At 38.5% G+C, this 22,372-nt stretch overlaps 1 protein-coding gene across 1 annotated transcript in view; it reads left to right on the forward strand.

The window, feature by feature from the left end:
- Positions 1 to 22,372, forward strand: part of ADGRV1 (adhesion G protein-coupled receptor V1) — a 544,484-nt gene that overhangs the window by 235,509 nt on the left and 286,603 nt on the right. The window contains exons 80-83 of the mRNA XM_070465812.1: positions 1,513 to 1,762; positions 2,247 to 2,386; positions 3,900 to 4,060; positions 11,739 to 11,839. Coding sequence (XP_070321913.1) covers positions 1,513 to 1,762; positions 2,247 to 2,386; positions 3,900 to 4,060; positions 11,739 to 11,839 — 652 coding nt within the window. The remainder of the gene's footprint in view (positions 1 to 1,512; positions 1,763 to 2,246; positions 2,387 to 3,899; positions 4,061 to 11,738; positions 11,840 to 22,372) is intronic.

The raw sequence follows: 22,372 nt of genomic DNA on the forward strand, positions 1-22,372 counted from the left end.
ATAGTTTTTTCTAGACATATGCCCAGGAATAGGATTGTTGGATCATATGGCAACTGTGTTTTTAGCCTTTTGAGGAACCTTGGTTGCACCAACTTACATTTCCACCAACAGTGGTTCACTGGTCTCAGTCAGTTTGTGCCTGGTCATGGTGGAGAGGTCAACAGTGGCAGCTTTTAGCTCCAAGTCACCAGTGAAGATGTGGATGGAGAGGTGAAAAGATGAGTTTTTATAAGCTGTTGTGGGTGGCCTATATGGATTGAGATGTTTTAATAGGCATTTTGGATGCAGAGGTCTAGAGCCTGAATGAATGGCTGGACTAAAGATAAGTGTTCAAAAGCATCAATTCAAATATGGTAAAGATTTTTTTAAAAAGAGTATATAGCTAGAGGAAAAAGTTAGCCCTTACCTTTTCCTTTTGTTTCTCAAATCTTCTATTTAAAATTCTCAACTCGATTTCCTAGGTTAGGGGCCTTGATGAGGTATTTGTATCCATGATACAGTTATATATACTCAACATCACTTATGGCCCATCTAACTTACCTTTATCCTACTGTTCTCCATATTTTTTCAGACAGGTTTCAAGTGTGATTTATCTTTGTGTCTTTTCATTATTTGTAGATATGATGTGTCCACAGAAAAACATATATCAGATTTTTTTGAGGACTGGTTACAAAATACAGACTCAGAGAATCTCTAGTCTCCCCTAGGCAAGGATTTTGATTTAGTAAAAATTGGATGTAATGTAGAAATATGTTTTTTTTTTTTTTTGGCTATAGAATCTTAGCTTCCTGACTAGGGATTGAACCCATGCGCCCTGCATTGGGAGCTCAGAGTCTTAACCACTGGACCACCAGGGAAGTCCCTAGAAATCTGTATTTTTAAAACAAGCTTCAAGGTGATTTCAACACATACTGAGGTTTAAAAAGCAGATTCACTGAGCACAGGATCTAGTGCCTCAGGGTTGTTGTGAACAGAATTATTAAATGGATAAAGATTCTATTCAGGGCCATTTCTTTTATCAGGGGCATGGTTAAATTATAAATGCTCTGATGGCTTAGAAAAGGGTGAGGTGAACTTGATGAGAACTTGGCTGTAGATATATAAGGTTTGTGATACTCTTGATTATAAAGAAGAGAGTTTCAGCTGAATGGTGCATCCTTTCTCACCCTATTCCTCCCATGCTGATGTGACTAACACAGAAATAGACATTTTTATAGCACAGATTCTGATAACTGTGAAAAAACTTTCAGAAACCCATGTTTCAGATCAGAAGGGGGATCAGGCAAGAGGATTCAGAAAGTTCTGTGCAAAACATCCTAACAATTCACCATAAAAGAACTGAAAGCATATTCTCTTTACTGCTTCTGGGTAGGTAGTATCATGGTTGTACATAAGGAACAGAGCTCCAGTGTAATAGATTTTTAACAATGTAATGGATTTTTAACAAATGTGAATGGATATACATATGCAAATACATGCCATTTTAGCAGAACCTTTGCTTTTCTCTCATAGAGGCAAAACCATCCTTGACAGCTGCCCATATTTGTCCATACTGGCTCTTCACTGGTACCCTCAGCAGATCAATGGGCACAAGTTTGAAGGAAAAGAAGGTGATTATATTCGAGTTCCAGAGAGGTTATTGGATGTTCTGGATGCAGAAATAATGGCCGGGAGAAGCACATGTGAATTAGTCCAGTTTACAGAGTATAGCAGCCAGCAGTGGTTTATGACTGGAAACAATTTCCATGCCCTGAAAAATAAGGTAATCTATCATTTAAAGAATTATGTAGTTGGAATCTGCTTTTTCCTTTGCAAACATGCTCCTTAGGATACATGCACTTGATCAGACTTAAGGTAAGTGCTACATACGATAAGCTAATGATGAAACATGTCCCATCTTTATGAACTCTTTGTAGAATGTTTGGGCTTAAAAATAGTTGCAGATATTTCCTTCATGTTTTATTGAATGAAATGAGAAAGTGGAAAAAACACATAGCTTTCACTAAAGCTATATCCCACTCCTGATGAAGACTGACATTGAAAATGAATATTGTCACTTGGAGACTGGTCAGTAGCTGGAGTGAGGTAGGTCTACAGTGGAAAATCCACCAGATGCCCTGTATTCATAAGGAAGCTAATGATTAATAGTGCCCAAAAATGATGAGAAAAATGAAGCAAATTTCAGACTGAGAGTCTTGACATTTAATTTGAAGATGTTACATTTTCGGTTCTTTCTGGTATTACAGGTATTATCTTTGAGTGTGAAAGGTCAGAGTTCACAACCCCTGACCAACAACAATGAGATTCTCTACAGGATTTATGCTGCCGAGCCTAGAATTGTTCCTCAGACTCCTCTGTGTCTCCTTTGGAACCCGGCAGCTGCGAGGTACTTGTTAATAATTCTTTAAAATCAGAATTTGTCCCTTCTTCTGGTACCATTAAGCCCAGTTTTTTGTACTGAACGTCTGGAGTGAGATTTTTAGATTGGAGACTCACCACTACACTAAATGAGGCAAAGCAGTGTAGGAAGAGGTCTAGCCTGGTGCAGGTGGCAAATGCAGCCAAACAATTTAAACATGTGTATAACTCATTACTTAACTCCTTTTTTATTACGACTTCATGGAACTTAGCATGAGTTCTGCTCAGTTCAGATAACCTTCCTCTGGTTACAGGTTAATTTATGGAACAGTGAAGGAAATTCTTTTGACTCCTTCCCTCTGGACTTGTGGTTCTGGATCTGATGCTCTATGTCTGGAGGGATCAGTACAGATTCATAATTCTAATCCGTGTATGACTTGGATCACATTTGGGGATTAAAGCAGGCACAAGAAGGGGAAGAAGACAGCGACTCTTCCTTTGACTCCTCTTGGCCTCAGACCTCATGTTTCTGAGCAGTTCTCTCCCTGGGAGCTCAGCCAATGTTGTAGGATCAGGCATGGCTGGCCTAGAGAGTTTTGAGTTCAGATCAGTCACTAGATTTTGTTACTTTCAGCCACACAAACTAAAATTCTGAAAAGACTCCACAGCCTAGTTGGGTAACCAGCTGTCCTCTTCAAACACCAAAATTCTGGCTAGTCTCTATGTGGGAAAATAATTTTCCTTTGAAATTCCTAATGTCTGAGGACAGACTTTAAACCTAATACGTAGATACTCTACAATCCTCAATGTATAATTAATAGTGAATGTTTCAAGCTTGAATCTGCAGTTCGGGTTAAGAAGTTTCATGGCCTTAGAGAAATAAGGGGATCAAGAGGAACTAGAAGTGACTGCTCTTGAGCAGAGTAGTCACTAAAGGATGCTCAGAAGGTGTGGCATGTGACACTGTGTTTGCTATAATTGTGACAAACTTTTGGTGCTAAAGGTCAAACTTTATAGAAGGAGACACCTGAAAAAACCCTAGAAGACATGTATGTAATGTAACTGGCTCAAAATCCAAACAGGTGGGGACGGAAGTACTTAGACAAGCAGGTAATTTATGTGGTTTAAAATACAGGAGTTGTGAAAAGGGGGGAATGGTGAACACTGCACATTTTTGGCTGTGTTGACCTTTTGGTACTCTTGAATGCTAGGGAACAGTACTTCCTGTTGAATACCTTGAGTTTGTTTGCTTTAGATGAGGTGGGGGCTAGCACTGCTGGTTTAGAGGGTCAGTTTCTTCAATATTGACGATGCTTTTGCAGGTTTGGTTAATATTTAGGCTGCTGTTGAAGGTATTTGTGGGATCTGCTGTTTCATGTCTTGGACAAGATGTTCCCGCCAGTGTTTCTGCTTGAACATGTGGTCTGCTTCCATCTTGAGTAAAGAACACTTAGGTTCAATAAATTATTTTTTCTTCAAAAGCCGTCTCCACACCTTAAGTATTGATGAAAGAGTAGTAACGATTGTGTTTTTTGCTCTAGCTGGTTGTCCGACAGTCAGTTTTGCAAAGTGGTTGAGGACACTTCAGACTACGTGGAATGTGCCTGTTCATACATGTCTGTGTACGCTGTCTACGCCCAGACTGACAACTTGTCTTCATACAATGAAGCTTTTTTCTCTTCTGGCTTTATATGTATTTCAGGTGAGTTACAGTATTTTTGAGTCAATAATTTAAAATATTGATGAGAATAAAAGTTTTCCCAGGGTCCTTTTATGTAGATGCAGATGTACTGTAATTCATCAACATTACAAGAAAATAAACTTTCTCGTGGTCTTTTTTGTTTTTGTTTTTAATTTTCTTTTTTTGGCTGCATTGTGTATTGTGTGGGATCTTAGTTCCCTGACCAGGGATTGAACCCATGCCCCCTGCAGTACAAGCACATAGTCTTAACCACTAGGCCAGGAAAGTTCCCTCTCATGGTCCTATTCATTAATTCATACAGCCGTTATTTATGGAGGACCAACTGTGTACTGGGGATAAGGCAAGAGCAAGATATAGTTCCAGCTCGTCAGCAGTGTATATCCAGTACAATGTGAGATAGAAGTTAGATAGTAAAAAAGAGTTAAAGTTGATAGTGTTGATTTAGAAGGCAGATTCTGCAGTAGATAGCAGGATTGCGTGAGATAATATAAATAAAGCATTTTGTATTTTCACTAAAAAATAAACCTACCCCATGGATTGATTTGCATTTTTCAGTCTAGAAGCTTTAACTATATTCAACTACTATGTTAAAAGATAAATTTTATTTCACCTTCTACATCTAGGTCCCATTTCTGGCAAGAATAAAAACTTGAATAGGGTTAACGTGTGTCCAACGATTTACCTATAAGTAAACTTTGAACAGCTATAGAATTATTCTCATTTGCTGTTTTTACTTTGTGGTTGGGAGCCTGAGAATTCCTTACACTGTATTTCTATCCCGATGCTTATGGATTCTGTGCCCCGAGTCAGCTTTTACAGCCCCACAGCTGCTTTTATGAACAGTAAGCTACACAGAGAACTGGGTTTAGGGTAACTGTGCCTGTATTCAAATCCTTGTCCTGCCACTGGCTAGTTGCAAGACTTAGGGCAAATACCTCCGTCTCCCCGCCCCCAATACTTGATTTTAAATTGTGTTAACAGGGTGGTAGATATACTAGCTCAGACCATCTGCCTTAATGATGTTTGGTATGTAAATGTGGTTATCATTGAATGTTTAGTGTGCAGGCTGTCCCCTAATAATCTTTATTGATTCGGAAAATTTTGTGGAGGTAGAAACATGTAATTAATTATCCTTCTTTGTCCTGGTTGTTAAAATCTTTCCACTGTAATTTAATATTCTTTGTCCTAGTTGTTCAAATATTTAAAAGTTATACATTTTCCTTAATGTATCTTAATTCTAAACCTTAGATTCAATAGCAGATGTTAATAATTTCTTATTCTTAATAACATCTTCCATAAGAATGATGGTTCTTGCTTCATAGATTCTTCTAGGTTTCAAAATCAGATGGCAACACCCTATTTTATTTTGATGCTATCTATTTAGAGAAATTTCATAGACTGATGAAATAGAACCAAAAGGTACAATGCTGAAATAAAATCTAGATATCATCTCAAACATAGAGACATAATTCTAAGTGCTAATATGACCCACAAAAAATCCCTTGGTTGTTCTAAATACTCAACATCAAAGCAAAGAATTTTACAAACTAAAGAGAGAATGTTGTCTTGATTTTTTTAGAAGACTAGCAGGACTTTAAGATATTTTCTGAGAGAACTGTTAATAAATATATATGTTTGCAACTCACTCTTAAAAAGATTTGCTCATGTATTTGAAAACCAACACCCAGATATTAGTATCTATCTTATTATTTTTGACTTGGAGTCATATTTGAAATTATCAGTTTTTCCCCCCCTCTGCTCATGACATATGTAATATGGATTGCACGTTCGGTGGTTCACGAGGCGGTTCTGTCTTTGTGCTCAGTTTCAGCTTCTGGGGAGACTGATATTACATTTCTCGGGAGGCCCCCAGAAATAAGGCAAGAGATTTTTCCATATTTTACATACACATGCTCTCATTTAAGTTAGGCCACACCAAATATCCCTTTGAATTTGGGAGCATTCTAACTCTTTTCTTAAAATGTGGCAACATGTAGTCACATAGGAATTAAACCATTGTTTAATAAAAAAAATTAAGATAGATCACAGTGTATCTGTTCTAATTCTGGTTTACAGTTCTGGTTGCTCTACTGGAGCAGAACAGTTGAAATGATCCAAGTATGTGTAATGAGTATGTAAACCAAGAAGCTGAGTAATCCTCAATATGGAAAGGTGAAAGGTTAGGATATATACCTGTGACTTTTAAAACTGTAAACCAGTTTATCAAATTGCAAGAAATTAAACTGAAGTTATCCATTGAAACTAAAAGCTATAGAGAGAAGAAGTAAATGACTGTGTGTGTAAGTGTAACATTATAGGACTCGCCTCAAAGGGGGAAGAAATACAGCTCATAACAACTTTAGGTGATAATACCATAATCTTATAGTTACTAAGGAACCTAAGCATGCTTCTTAATATTTGGAGAATAATGTCAAAAGAAACCTGCTCTGCTTTCCCTAACTGTTGATGTTGGCCTGTCAAAGGTAGACATCGGATTAAAATCATCCTGATTTTATTCTGGGTACAATTCGTATGGCCTCATGAGCTTAATGAGACCCCTGCATTCCAAAATCCACTTCATCATTAACATCAGTATGTGAACTCGGTCATGTTTGATGTACCTGTAGGAGAGTCTTCTATTTTGAAGTGCTTTTAAACTGAGATTAGACTGCAGAGCTCACATTTGTTTCATTTTTTTTTTCTTTCTTTTTGTTCTCTGTGGTGGAGAAATCCTTTAACACGTTAGTCAAACTAAAGCTATCCCTTTTAAATAACTAATAGTTTTATTTACTCTATAGATTACTAAGTATATAAATGCCAACACAATGTCATTGTTTAAAGTAGGTAACAGGAAATAATTGTCTGTAAATTAGTAAATACTTAGGTTTACAGGATAAGGAAATCAGCACAATCTAGAGTTCTTTGAAGCATACTCATTCTTTTGTTCAGGTTTATTAAACTGTAAGGGCTTCCCAGCTGGTTCAGACAGTAAAGTATCTGCCTGCAGTGCGGGAGAACTGGGTTCGATCCCTGGGTAGGGAAGATGCCCTGGAGAGAGGAAATTGGCAACCCACTCCAGTATTCGTGTCTGGAGAATCCCATGGATGGAGGAGCCTGGCGGGCTACAGTCCATGGGATTGTAGAGAGTCAGACACAGCTGAGCTACTAACACTTTCTTTAAGCTGTAAGAATATTCTAGTTGTGAATTTTATATATTATAAGCTGATATTTTGATAGTTTTTCTAGAAAAAAACTTTATTAGATGCCACTCATTCTTTTGAAATTATTTTTGAAGATGAGATATTTTCTAAATTTCTGTGTCACATTCGCCCCAAAATATTAAGTTCACATTCACACGAAGCATTGTCCTAAGACAGCCATTATCATTATGGGGAGAGTATATCAAAAGTTTCGTTCTATCAAATTGGGAGTTATTCATAAGTAGAATAGAGAGAGATGTGTAAGAGCTTTAAAAAAGAAATAAGTAGTTTGAAGGGGTAACTGCAGGTGATAGAGAAGTCAGAGAGCTTCGTCTAACTCTGACATGGCATAAAAATGTAGGATGTATCTAGCTAGGTACGCGTAGCTGGATTGTTTAGGATGACTCGGGCTGGCACATAACCGAAGACAAGTCAGACATACTAAATAAGCAGATTCAGTTCCAGGACTGATTAGTTCAGCACCTCAGTGGCATCATCAGGGGCCCAGCCTCTTCTCGTGTTTCTGTTTCGCGCTCCTCAGAGGTTTTCTTTTATTTTCTCCACCTCGCCTCTGCATGGTCTTGAGCTGGCCGTGGCAGCTCTGAACGTCCCACAGCGATGTCTGGGCTTGCCAAGAGAAAAGCACTTATGTGGGTCCTGTTTTAAGAGCCTTGAAAGCTGTGCCGAAAACCACCCAGAGTGTTTCCCCTCACATCTCTGACCAGAACTGTGTTGTATGGCCTTTTATAAACAGTCCCTTTATAGTTTGACACAGTGGCCCCAGCCACTGTTTCTTCGATGATGGAAGCGTGGCTCCTGACCACATCTGGTGATGGAGCCCTTGAAATGTGGCTAGAACAGTTGGGACCTGAATGTTTAATTCTATTTAATTCTAATTAATTAAAATCTACATGGCCCTGTGTGGCTAGTGGCTATTGTACTGAACTTCACATGTTACCCGAAGGGTGGTCTCCTGGTAACCTCATCCCTCTGGAGTCAGTTCTTCCCTCTGATACACAGAACTTGTGTACTGTCAAATGTGGCATATGGACTTTTGTTCAACCTGGTAAACTCTTCTGGATTGACAGTTTTGTTTTTCTGTCTTTAGCTTATCAGTAGCTGTAATCCAGGGGCATTGTGTTGAAGGGAGGGTTGAAGGAATTTGGGAATTAGCAGAGATGAGCAACAGAAATGTTAAAAGGGTGATAGTTACAGCCAGCATTAGGTGGAGGAATAGAAAAAAACCTAAGGTAGCAGGTGAGTATCTGATTTAATAATCTAGCGGTCATTTGTGTTTTTTTTAATGTTTATCCATAGAGGTGGCGTTAGTGATAAAGAACCCACTTGCTGGTGCAGGAGACGTGGGTTTGATCCCTGAGTCAGAAAGATCCCCTGGAGGTGGGCGTGGCAGCCCACTCTGGCATTCTTGCCTGGAGAATCCCATGGACAGAGGAGCCTGGCAGGCTACAGTCTATAGGGTCACAAAGAATCAGACACAACTGAAGTGACTTAGCACTCACACTTAGAGGAGACAGAGATACATAATAAAACAATGTAAAATTTATAAATATTTTAAAGGAATTTTCATGGGAAAAATGTAATATTTGCCTTCTGGAGAATAAACTTTAGTTATTTTGAAAGTATATCTCATTCTTAAGGGATACCAAACAAGAGTTGTTTACTAGCTATGTATGTTCATATATAAACATTACATATATTTATGCACATACAAACATTCAAATATTGTATAGATAGATAACAAGATCTTTGGTCCTCTTTGGTACTAACAAAAGAATCTAGCTGTTCTTTAGAGTTTTTCTTATCAAAATCAAAGATTATAAATATTATTTTGTTAAGGGTAATTTATCTTCCCTCTTAATGTCTAATCATATAGAAAAGTCATTTGTGTTAGTAAACTGATTAACTTTTTTTCCAGTGAAGTCTGTAATCTACATAGTGCTAGGAAAAAAAAGTAAATGAAGATTACTTAATAAATTACATGTTTGTTTTTCTGCCTAGTTGCTAAGGAATCAATCTCTAAGAAACTATTTAGAGTTTACCTTTAGGTAATACCTGGATTTGTTATACCTTATTTTTTAGAATTCCTTTTAGAATTTAACTTTTGTACTATGTGATTTACATATTAAGGGAGTTTAAACCAAAAAAAAATTTAGTTTAAAAGAATCTGCCTTGTAAATTTAAATTTTGTATGCTAAATATAGCTCTTCAATATCATGAGAAAAAAGATAAATAATTAGTCTTTAGGAACTCGGTAACCAAAGTATTCATTTCTTTACATCTAAGGTATGCAGTAACTCTCACAAGGTCAGCTGAGGCTAGGCTGCTTGAGGCTTTTTTCCCTGCATCCTTTTATCCTAAATAAAAAAAGGACTTAGATAACATCCTACATTATAGTTACAGGCTGTTAGAATCCAGCCCATTTTCCTGCCACTGGCTTTGAATCCTGGACTGTCACCAGGTGTCATGCTAGCATTTTTAATTAAAGCTTAGTAGACTTAATTAAATATTCTTGATCTGGTCAAGTTTAAATGTAATAAATTTATATCACGAAATGGGAGTATAATGGAGAATTACCAAGTTAGGGGGAAAGGCTGTGAATAAGCTCTTTTTGGGAACTAGAAAGAACAGTTGATTCAGGAGTATTTTTCCTTTGCCCAACACAAATCCCCTCACCTCATATTGTTACCATCCACCACGGTAAGCTCACAGAAAAGCATGTATTTGTCGTCACTTGGCCTACAATGAAATAAGACTTGCAAGACCCTGCTTTTAAGTCAATGTATTACATGCACACACACACACACTCTCTCTCTCTCTCTCACACTCAGCTTGAACTTTGAGTTTAAGGTGGCTCTGATCATCATAGAAATGCAAAGTGTACATTAGTGAGTTTGGAACAACAGCTTCAATAGTTGATAAGCTGCCTAGGCAAAGATGCAGTTTCTGGGTATACTTGTGTACCTTTGTGGGTGGATTTGGGAGGCAACCTCAGGACCTGCACACCTGTCCCAGAATGCCTCATGGCAGTCTTCCAAAAAAAAGGATTACTCCGGATCTCTTGGCCAAATTTCTAGGCTGAAAGCCTTGACTAATGCAGAGCCTCACTTCCTGTGTGAAACTTTGTCTACCTTTTGCAAACCTAAACACACTGAGAGCTTTTCCCGAAAGGACTTCTGAGAGGCATTTCTGTGCTGACGAGTAGTCACAGACCCCACGAGGGCATTTTGCAGCTGCCCAGTCCACTTGTGCCAACATGTGGTGTAAGTTCCATTGCTTCAGAAAAGATAATGAGGAAACAAAATAAATGCAGCTTCTCCTATTTGCCAGGGGACCATTGATGAATGAGATAATGCATGCAAAATACAGGGCAAAGCAACATACACAAGCCAGTTGTTATGTGTCATTACTTCCTAGACAAAATAACCTTACTGAGGACGAGAGTAGAGTAAAAGGCATAAGTGATAAAGCAAATATGTCGCTTTTTGCAGCATATTTAAATTTTTAAAAGTCAGGAAATCTTTTAAAATGTGTGTACATTCTGCATTTAAAACCTAATAGTAGGGACTTCCCTGGCAGTCCAGTGGGTTAGACTTCTCCTTCCAATGCAGGGAGGGTGTCGGTTCAATCCCTAGTTGGGGAGCTAAGCTCCCATATCTCGTGGCCAAAAATCCAAAACATAAGCAATATTGTAACAAATTCAATAAAGACTTTAAAAATGGCCCACATACAAAATCTTAAACTAATATTAAAATAAATGTATACAAATTGCAAGATAAAAAATTTTATGGGTTAGTCCTGAGATTCAGGTAGGTGAGTTCAAGTAGATTCAAAGAAGATAGGAATAATGTTTTTCACACCACTTAGAAGCGTAGATATTTGGGTTAAAAACCACCTTGGTGGGAAAGAACACATTTTGTTCCTGGTTTTGGCACCCAGGAGTGTAATGTTGCTTTTAAAATTCATAATCACCACTTTTGTAATTGCCTAACTATTCTTAGTAGATAAAAGGGGTAATTACCAAACTTGAGTTTTTAGGTGAAAAATCCTATTTACCTCCACAAATATATTCCTTTAGCCAAGGCACCCATTCTTAGAGAATTTAGAATGGAATTTGATTCTTAAGCAGTTAACACTTGTCTGATGGGAACAGAAAATGAAAAGTTTAATGAAATTATTAATCAGCTTAATTTGTGCTTTCTTTTTAGTCGGGAAGTAAACAAGTAGATATTTGAAACGTAAAGTTACCCTTTGGGCTGAATTGAGAAGTATGAGGATTTTATAAGTCTGGTCAAGTGGCGTGGGGTGAAGTTGAAACATGAACGTCCCCAGAGATATTGTGCTATGTGCCCTTGTATTGTAAGCCCAAAGATACTGCGCTTACCTTTTCTGAAGATTTAACCGTGCTCCTGTTTGTTCGTGGATTGTAAAACCGCACACGGGCTTTTTTGTTCCTACAGGTCTCTGCCTGGCTGTCCTTTCCCATATCTTCTGTGCTAGGCATTCCATGTTTGCGGCTAAACTTCTGACTCACATGCTGGCAGCCAGCGTGGGTACACAGGTAGGAGAGCGTGGAAGTTCCCACTTTCATGCAGTGTTCATTTCTTCTGTGATCCTTGAACTGAGTGTATAAGTAAAATTCAATCTCACCCTAGTTGAAATAGGCTCGCTTAGTTTTGTAGTGGAGAAGAATGAGGAAGGAGACCCGTAAGAGCAAATGAGAGCATCAGGTCTAAGCAGTGTAACATTGTTGAGCTCCTTTATCTCTTCTTCAGATAATTACCTTGATATCACCGCTAACAAAGAAAATAGCTGCTGCCTATTAAGAAGCATCATGTTGGCAATTTACACATGTAAATATATTGTAAATACATATATAATATATTTAATATAATATATTAAAATTAGCACATTTCAGTTTAATCTGAATAAAACATGCTGTGTTATAGATCCTTTATGTGGCAGGCATTAAGATGATACGTACTTTAAGACATCTGGATAATATATTTTGCTTCATTTAGTATTATAGAATACAATTTGGTAGATCTTTCTTTTTTGACAAGCTGTCTATGGCAGAAGAAATAATGTGAAAAACACTGAGTCATTCATTAGCATGCGTTTTAAACCATCTAGTATTTAAAGCCCAGAAGGCAGATCAAGATGAAATTAAATGCCTTTTTGGTCCATAAGGTACTCACAGTCTAAAACAGTAGATGTGTATACAGATAACTCTAATGTAGTGTGATAAGTGTAAACACAGACTATGTGTGAAGATACGTGAGGACTTAATTTTTCTGTGAAGGTTAAGAAAGTCTTCCTAGAGGAGGTGGTATTTGGGCTGAGCTCAAATGAAAAGTTCCCACAGCTTCTTGATTAGCAGTGAGATGGGCATAGACGTAAGTATAAGTAAACAGGAAAAAGCATGATCACTTCTATTTGAAGGCTGTAATTACAGTTCTAGATTGTAAGGATACACTATGTAGTGTTATTATTGAGAGAACTTGGTAACAATATTTTATAAAATTCCCTCTTTTTTGGATGGTGGGTACACTTCTACTGTGCAGAAAATGCTGTTTTCCTGATTCCTTGCTGGTGTATGCATGATTCGATTTATGTAAATTTATTGTGCTGTATGCTTAGAATTTGCATGCATTTTAAGATGCTAATGGCATTCTATTGAATTCCAGGCAGAACTTTTAAAAATATTATTAGAGGAGGGGCTGAAACATTAAATGGAAAATTATTTGGAACACTGGCCTTCTCTTGCCTTTTTTGCTCCCAGGAATGAAAATGACATGAGTAAATTCTTAACTCTTTTTTAGGGAACAATTAACTGCTGAATTCTAAGTAGAAGATACCAGATTGTGCTTTTAAAGTACCTATGAACTATGCGAGGTAACAGCTGTTACCAAAGGGGGGTTTACACTGAGTTTGACAAGGCTATTTATATTGCCTTGGTAACTATCTTAGCTGTCTGATCTTGCCTTTGCTTCTTGTATTTAAGATCTTAGAAAACCCGCCTTCCATAATTAGCATTTACTTGGCTGTATTCACCACCCACTCTGGTGATTTTTTGGCAGCAAAGTTTGTACAAGTCTTAATTATAGAACCATAGAATTACAGACAACTCTTCAGTGTCCTAGCAGACAAATTTGCTCATGTCTAGGGATGTGAAAAAGAAGACTCAGGATTTATATCTTGGGATGTTGCCTTCTGATTCACATTGCACTTAACATTAATTTCGGAGAAAGTGGTTAGTGAAATCCATGTTTTTCAATATATTTTTAGAAGAGATAAAACAGTGTGGCATGAAAACCCTGCAGTGTATGACTTGTGACATGGGATAACTAAAACATAATGTCCATAGTTTATTTTTGGCAGGAGGATTGCTGATAGGTTTTTGATAGAACGTTCTTTTTCCTCAAAATGTTTTACCCATCTACTTTAATTTTTAAATATACTCCCTAAAATAAAGAGAATAATTTTCTCCCTTAAAACCTTTTCGCTAAGCCTTTGAAAATTTCTTAGATTCTCCAAAAATAGAAATGGAACTGACTGTAGGAACTTGGGCCTGCCTTTTCTTTTATGGATTTTAAAATCATATTTATATCTGTAGTTACAGAATCTTGCCTGTTGCAGGGGAGGGGGGCGGGAGGGGGGTTCAGGTCCTTTCTTAGATCTCTCATTTGAATCCTCTATCAACTCAAGGTTCATATTCTTATAGAGAAGTCTTAAAAAATACAGTTTGACCTGTGGTCTTTTGACTAAAAGAATAAAATTTCTCTAGCTGACCTCAAGAGTTTGAGTTGTGAATCTTTTGCAGGCAGGTCTGCCAAGACTGTTTGGTTTTAAAGACTTTATTTCTGGCCTAAGTTGAATGACTTTTGTGGGAAAGGGCAGAATGGAAATGTAGTGGCCTCTGACTTCCTTTCAGGACAGTGTTTCAGTGAGGGAGGCAGTCAGCATGAGGAGATGGTAGTCTGTCTCTGTTTCTAGAAACATATATTGTATCTAATATTCTTGCTTTACAAGGCAGAAGATTCTGCTTTAATCTGGCATTTATGCCATTCAAGCATCTTTGAGAACTACTGACTATAAATTACCAGCAGGTGGCAGTAGACGACTTTTTTTTCCCCCCCAAACCGGTTTTTGGTCTCTAAGATGGAGTTTGACTCTGCCTGCCAGCGGAGGAGATTCAGGAGCCCTGGGTTTGATCCCTGGGTCTGGAAGATCTCCTTGGAGTAGGAAATGGCAACCCAGCCCCCCTGGGTCTGGAAGGTCTCCTTGGAGTAGGAAATGGCAACCCAGTCCGGTATTCTTGACTAGAAAATTCCATGGACAGAGGAGCCTGGTGGGCTACAATGAGTCCGTGGGGTCACAAGGAGTCAGACATGACTGAGCATGCCTAACTGAACTGAAAGATGGAGCTCAGTAGAAAACTTGAGATTTTTTCTCAGCACTTCTTTCACTGGGTTAATATTCTATTGCAGCTTAGAAAATAGGCATCTGTGATTTTCTACCTCTCTCCTTTTATCCCCTCTGTTCAGATTTGAACTAATGAATCTGAAAGGCGCTGTGAGAAAGCTTATGTATCACTAACTGGGACTTCCCTGACTTCCTGGTTGCTCAGATGGCAAATAATATTCCTGCAGTGCAGGAGACTCCGGATCAGCCCCTGGGTCAGGAAAATCCCCTGGAGAAGGTCTTGGCAGCCCACTCCAGTGTTCTTGCCTGGAGAATCCCTGGACAGAGGAGCCTGGCGGGCTACAGTCCATGGGATCACAAAAAGAGTTGGACATGACTGAGCAACCAATACTTTCTTCTTTACTTACTTTTCAGCTTGGACTATGTCTTTCTATCACTTCTCATTTATAGTTAAATTCAGGGGCATAACATTATTTTCATGATATTTACATTGTTATAAGCTTTAGGAAGTGTGTTGTTACAGAAAACTATGTTGATTGAAGTGTCACAGAAGTTTTGAGATCCAATCTGTGTTTTCATTAGTGTTCACTTTTAAAGTATGTGTTTTTCCTTCAGTGCCAAGGTAATGTTCCTCATTCATCTGAAAGAATAACAAGAAATTGTGAGACCTTTATCTTCAAGCTTGAAGGAGAAGAGAGCTAACAGATTTTCATGGCATTGGGTGCTGTTTCTCGGAAAAACATCTAATTATATCTTTGAAATTTTTATCTTAGAATCACATTGCCAACCCGTGTGTGCCCTGATAAGGCTGGTAAACAACGAGGACAAAGGACAAGTTTGCAGTTCTGGGGGTTCTGTCAGGAGAAAACAGGTCTCCAGGTCCAAAAAAAGAGCAGAAGCTTCCTCGTAGAAAACATGACGATAAGATAGAACTGCATTTTCTGTGATTAATAAACTTAACCAGGGCAAAATGTTTGAGTTTTTTCTTTCCCCTGGTTTTTTGTTTTTGTTTGTTTGCGTGGCCTAAGCGTGGGGCTTTCCCAAGTGGCGTGGTGGTAAAGAATCCGCCTGCCAGTGGAAAAGACGTGGGTTCAATCCCTGGATCAGGAAGATCCTCTGGAGTAGGAAACAGCAACCCAGTCCAATAGTCTTGCCTGGAATTTTCCATGGACAGAGGAACCTGTCAGGCTGCAGTCCAGGGAGTCACAATCAGATGCGACTGACACACACACACACACACACACACACACACACACAGCTTAAGCACATTTTGCTGAAGCTGAAAAGCAAATTAGTCTAGAAAAAAAAATGTGTATAGAAATACTCTCTGAATTCAGATGATGCCAAATACCTGAGAATTTGATCTGAATTATTGGTAGACACTTGATGTCTAGGACTTTTAGCTTGCATAGGCCTTCCCCTTAAGAAGGGACCAGGCAATCACCTTAAAATTCAGAGGACTGTCCTCTGGCATTTAGCAAAAACGGGACTGTCAGTGATGTGTACAGTTTTTCATTCATTCTGTAATGTTTTGAGAGATTGTGTTGCCATGTCATTTCGTTTCCTGGGTGGGATCATGCTCAGTAGATTCTGCTTTAAACTGCAGTTTATTTTATTTTAGCTGTGAATATCTGCATCTTTGAGTCTCAGAATCATTGGCTGTATGTGACGGAAGCCAGAAGCCAGCTGTGACCTCTTCAATACTGGTTCCTTGTGGTACTCCAGGTCTGGTTTCTCTCCTGGCAGCTTGCATTGCTGTGTTGAGACTGTCCGCTCAAGAAAGTCATTGTGTGTGTAGGATCTGGAAACATGTATCTGGTAGGCTTATTTTTGTGGATTGAAGCAGAGTCAGATGGCAGTTGTTAAATGTTCATTACTCAGTACAGATTTTTCATTAGTTGGAAGTTTTGGCCAATAGTTTGTTAAGAAGTGTATCCTTTGTTATTTTTGCTTTTGTTATTTAAGAAAAAGAAATTTAAAAATTTAAGTACAAGAATAAAAATTAAACCTTGCTTTGAGGCTGGGAACTTGAGAATTACAAATATTACTATTCAGTATAACATTTATGATCTTATGTTAGTGCAGATGTAAATGGATTAGGAAAGTATTTCTTGAAGTTTGATATAGACATCTTGTTAAAATTCAAATACTAAATCATTAAGTGTGGGTAGGTTTCTGATTTCTGCTTATTGAGAGATTAGGCTAGCTCTATCAGTGCAGAATCTGCCTGCAATGCTGGAGACCCAGGTTATCGCCCTGGGTCAGGAAGATCCCCTGGAGAAGAGAGTGGCAACCCACTCCAGTATTCTTGCCTGGAGAGTCGCGTGGACAGAGGAGCCTGGCGGGCTGCAGTCCATGAGGTCAGAAAGAGTCAGGCGTGACTTCTGTGTCCGACTAACACTTCATTATTTCATTTCTGGTTGTTGCTGCTGCTACTGCTGTGTTGCTGTTATTGTTGTTATTATTACTTAACCCATAGTATTAACCTGTTTCCTTTACTATAAAATTATTTGTTGAAGAAATTCCACTAATTAAACTTTTACTATCATTTAAAGTGTCATTGCCTTGAAACCACTTACAAACATTTATGTTTCCTTCCTGAGGAAAAAACTTCTCCTTCTCTTTCCTTCTGGTTTTCTTTTTTTTCCCCTTTGGTTACTAAGGGGATTCCCTGGTAGCTCAGTTGGTGAAGAAGCCGCCTGCAGTGCAGGAGACCCCAGTTCGATTCCTGGGTCGGGAAGATCCGCTGGAGAAGGGATAGGCTGCCCGCTCCAGTATTCTTGGGCTTCCCTGGTGGCTCAGCTGGTAAAGAATCCACTTGCAATGTGGGAGACCTGGGTTCCATCTCTGGGTTGGGAAGATTCCCTGGGGGGTTACTAAGATCCTCAGTCAAAGGAACTCATGTAGGATGGAGAGTGCAGACCAGGCTTTTATTTTGGTCTTTCTCATACCTTTTCACATTTGCAGAACTTCTCAGTGTTGCTTTTGGACATAAACCACCAGAAGGAAAGTATAACCAGCCCCATCCCCCATTTCTTTCCTCTGAAGAGCTTGTAAGCACCCCTATTTCAATAGTATTGAGTATGTAGGGCTTTTATTTTTGTACAAAAAATTTTCAAATATTTAACTGTATCTTTCCTATATGTCGACTTTGACTTGGTGAACATGAATAAAGAGCATTCTACACACAGCCATGTATATACATTTGAGTTCAACTTATTAAACTGTTCACTTCTAGTTTAGGTATGCTCATTAATGTGGCCAAACTGTCACCACATTCATGATTATGAATACCCATTCAGCCATCCAGTGGTGAAATTAAAACAAAAATTTTAACATCCCCATCAGAATCGTCAGTCATCTGTGAACTCACCTGCTTCCACCTCATCTACCCTATGACAGTGTTGAGATTGTGCAGTGGGAAATACCAGGCAAGATATACACACATGAAGCATGTAAATAACAGTCTGAAAATGAACCTGGTAAGAACCAAGCTGTGTGTTAGCTGTGGGTGGGGGCCTCAGCTTGAAAAGTCTCCATGGAGCAAGTAGAATCAGACATGGTTGTTTAAAAGATGGATGAGATTTGAAGAAATAGGATGTGGCACATTCTAGGCAGGGAAAAGACCAGGAGTAAAGACCCAAAGGCTATAGCGACCCTGGGAATCCCACTTAGGAAAGGTCTGCTAGAAAAGCCCGCCATAGGTAAGGTGGTTGTATATTATCTGAGAACTGATGGGAAACACTGATGTAATAGTCCAAGAGGGCACAATATTAAATGATTAATCTGGCAATTAGAGATTAGATTGAAAATGGATTAAGGCAAGAGAAAACAGAACTCAGGAGATCAGTTTCGAGAGGCAGGGTGGGCAGTTTTTGCCATCATCTGGTTATGATGCATCATGAGCTTGGACAGTGGTAGTGGCATTGAGAATTCAAAGGGAGGAATATGAACTCACACACACACTCTGTTTTGGACTTCCCTAGTGGCCCAGGGGTTAAGACCCCGCGCTCCCAAAGCAGGGAGCATGAGTTTAATCCCTGGTCAGGAAAGTAAGATCCTCTATGCTGCTATTGCTGGCAAAACAACCCCCCAAAAACAATAAGAAAAATTTGTTTGCTCTATTAAAGTATTACTGTTTCAGTTTTGTATTTAAATCAGTACAAAAGTCACATTGTAAATTTTATCTTCTTTAATGTATCAATAAACGTTAATATAGCACCTACTAAGCATTAAATGAGGTTGATACTAACAGGCTTCCTATTTTACAACTGAGAAAACTGAGGCACGAAGAGTTTTAAGTTACTTGTTCTAGGTCATGTAGTGATGCATGCAAGAACTGGAAGTGGAATGCAAGCAGCCTTTAACCCTGGGCTTACCCCGGGTGGCTCAGTGGTAAAATAATTCTCCTGCCAATGCAGGAGACGCAAGAGATATGGGTTCGATCCCTGGATTGAAAAGATCTCCTGGAGAAGGAACTGGCTACCCACTCCAGTATTCTTGCCTAGAAACTTCCATGGACAGAGGAGCCTGATGGGCTATAGTCCATGGGGTCACAAAGAGTTGGACCAGACAGCATGCATGCAGCCTTTAACCATTAGGTACACTGCTTCATAAGTCATGAATTAATGGGATTTACTCTATCACCAGAAAGGTAGAGAGCCTTTTCTATTTAAGTCGTTTGACTTAAATAGAAAAGACTGAAAGTTTTAATAGATGGAGAGGGATACATGCAGTTTGGGGCATTCGGGGTTTGGAGTTCCTGTAGCACATTTAAGCTAGTGACTCAAATGTTAGCTATGTAGACAAATGTTAACGCTATAAAGTAGTTCTCTGGTACAGGTTGTAGAGAGAACCTGATTCTAGAATACACATAACTAATGTCACAGGGGCTTGCCTTTAAGGCACTGAACTGTGCAAAAAGAGATTTACATGTTTTGCTTTATTCATTCCTTGTAACAACCAGGTGAGGTGGGCACTTTGATCATTGCTGTTTTACAAATGGAAAGAATGGGCCTGAGAGAAAATCAGTCATCTCTTGCAACCTTCAGAGTTAGAACATGGCAGCTAGAGCGGTTCAAACTCAAGTCCGTTTGCCTCTAAAACGTCTGTGTTTAAGACTTTGTGCCCTGTGGAATGAGAAGGGGCGTTAGAAGCTGCTGACTAAAAGCACAGTTTCTGAGGCCAAAGAAGAAAAAAGGTTTCACATGCGAGGATTTAGGATCGGTGGGAGATTAGTCCTCCAGTTTGGCAAGAGCGGAATCACTGGAAACCTTGGTGAGAGATGATGAATAATAAGACATACAAGCCTGAGGAGTTCAGTAGGATGGAAGGAAATAGAAGTGCTGTTTCAGGCCACACCTGAAGGAAGTGTGGCCGTGAAAGAAGGGGGCTGTTGGGGCAAAGAAGGTGGAACAGCTCTGGCCCCTCTGATATAAAAAGCTTGCAGCTTTTAAGGGGAGGGTTTCCTTCTCTCCCATCCCACCGCCCCAGGGCCCATTGGTATTTTTCTTTTCCCGAAATAGAACTTTCTATAGCAGTTTGATGGGAAGGTAATATGAATTAGTAAATTTCTCTTTGGTCCATGTTTTTATTTATGCTTTTTGATTACTTTGAAATTTTTTATGCGTAAGGCAAGTTGACTCCCTCCTTTCCTGCCTAACCTAATCATGTTATATCTAGGAGAAGATGAAAGTCTAGTTTGAGCTCCCTGCCCCCATTTCTTGAATCCAGATTTTTTTGATGACCTTATATTTTTAGCATTATTATTATTGAATTTTGCAGGAACTTGTAATCTGTCATGAAATAAATTTGTACCTAGTGTTTATCAAATAATGTGATAGTCCATTCTATCAATACAAATGAAAATATTAATATTATGCTTTTCACAGGTATGTGCTTTGAGGGATTAAGTTGATACTGGTATTTAAAATGGAAGAAAACTTGAATATTGATCAAAGTATTGAATTGCAGAAGAAATAATATATGTTATATTTGCTTTCTAAGAACACATTTTCCTTATATATCACCTTTATTTCTTAAAAATCTTTTAATAATAAAATCTAGCTCCCTTTTTTTCGCAAGCCCTCAGTTGAGCAAGACTCATTCAGTTGAAAGTAAGTGGACGCTGAAGATACAAAAATAGTATCCTGGTCACACTACTGGGAAATTCCAACTTTCCCAAGTGCTGAAGCTGCAAAGCTGCAGAAAGAGTGAGTAATATTCTGAATGAGGCTACAGTGACATTATCATGTTTACAACATGGCTTTTGTTATTAGGAAAAATTGTGAAGCAAATCCAGACTTTACCAGAAAATACTGGTTTGTAATCTTATATTACAGCCTCAAAAACATAAACTATCCTTGACTTTTACAAGACTTCATTTGATTTCCTGAAGTAGGGAAAAATCAGCGTCTGAGAAAAAAAAAGTTTTTATGAATGTTTAATGATAGCTCTAAAGAACTTTAACAAATATGGAGTGTAGGAAGAAGAGTCCCATTTTTGGAATTGAAGGGACAAATGGGGTAATTTCCCAGCACTGCAATTGAAAAATCACTGGAAAAATAATAAGAATATATGCCTTGCAGAGTTGTTAAGAAGATAATTGGGCATGTTCAAAAAGCCTGAAGCACAGGGCCTGGGGCCAAACAAGGGGTAAAGTCTGAGGATAAGGTAGTTCCTGCTGTCACACGCTACAGAGTCCCACCGGGTTCTTCTCTGAGTCCAGTGCTTCCTAATGCCCGTAGGGGAACTGAGCCTGCTTTTCTCCGCTGGAAGTTTTCTTAAATCCATAGCAGGGGCAGTGACCATTTTTTCAGCCCCCACCCTTTTTAGATAATCAGCTCTATCATGCCTGTTACCATACCTCTCATTGTATTATCACAGAAATGTTTTCATGCTAGTCTGCAATACCTTTAGACACTATATTAATTTTGCTTTGCTTTTATTTTTCAAATGTGATTTTTTTTCTCTTATTCTTAAGTATTTTTTAGGTGTTTGTGTCTTTATTGCTTGTGTTGAATTGTTAGAACCTTAGGAACTGTAGAGATACAGATGGACGGATGGATGCATGGATGGATAGATAGATACCTATTTGGAAAAAGAAAACTGTGTGTGTGTCTATTTATGGTTTGACCTTGTGGATGTGTATATGAAATTTGGAATACATTTTTATAAAAAATTTTCTTGAAGTATCATTGACTTACAGTTTCTGCTATACTGCATAATGACTAGGCTATACATATATATTCTTTTTCATATTCTTTTCCCTTATGGTTTATCACAGGATTTGGACTATTGTTTGTTGTACTATACAGTGGGACCTTGTTATTTATTCTTCCTATATATACTAATTTACATCTGCTAATCACAAACACCTAATCCTTCTCTCCCCTAGCCCCACTTCCCCTCGGCAACAACACATCTGTTCTGTGTTTCTGAGGCTATTTCTGTACCATAACTATGTTCGTTTGTGTCATATTTTAGATTCTGCATGTAAGTGATATTACATGGTGATATCATATTTGTCTTTCTCTTTTTGACTTACTTTGCTTAGTATGATATTTTCTAGATCCATCTATGATGCTGCAAATCTGCAAATGTCGTTATTTCATTCTTTTTATGGCTGAGTAATATTCCATTGTGTTTTATATCTTCTTTACCCTTTCAT

The sequence above is a fragment of the Odocoileus virginianus genome, chromosome 3 (assembly GCF_023699985.2).
Source record: "Odocoileus virginianus isolate 20LAN1187 ecotype Illinois chromosome 3, Ovbor_1.2, whole genome shotgun sequence".
Classification (NCBI taxonomy): Eukaryota; Metazoa; Chordata; class Mammalia; order Artiodactyla; family Cervidae; genus Odocoileus; species Odocoileus virginianus.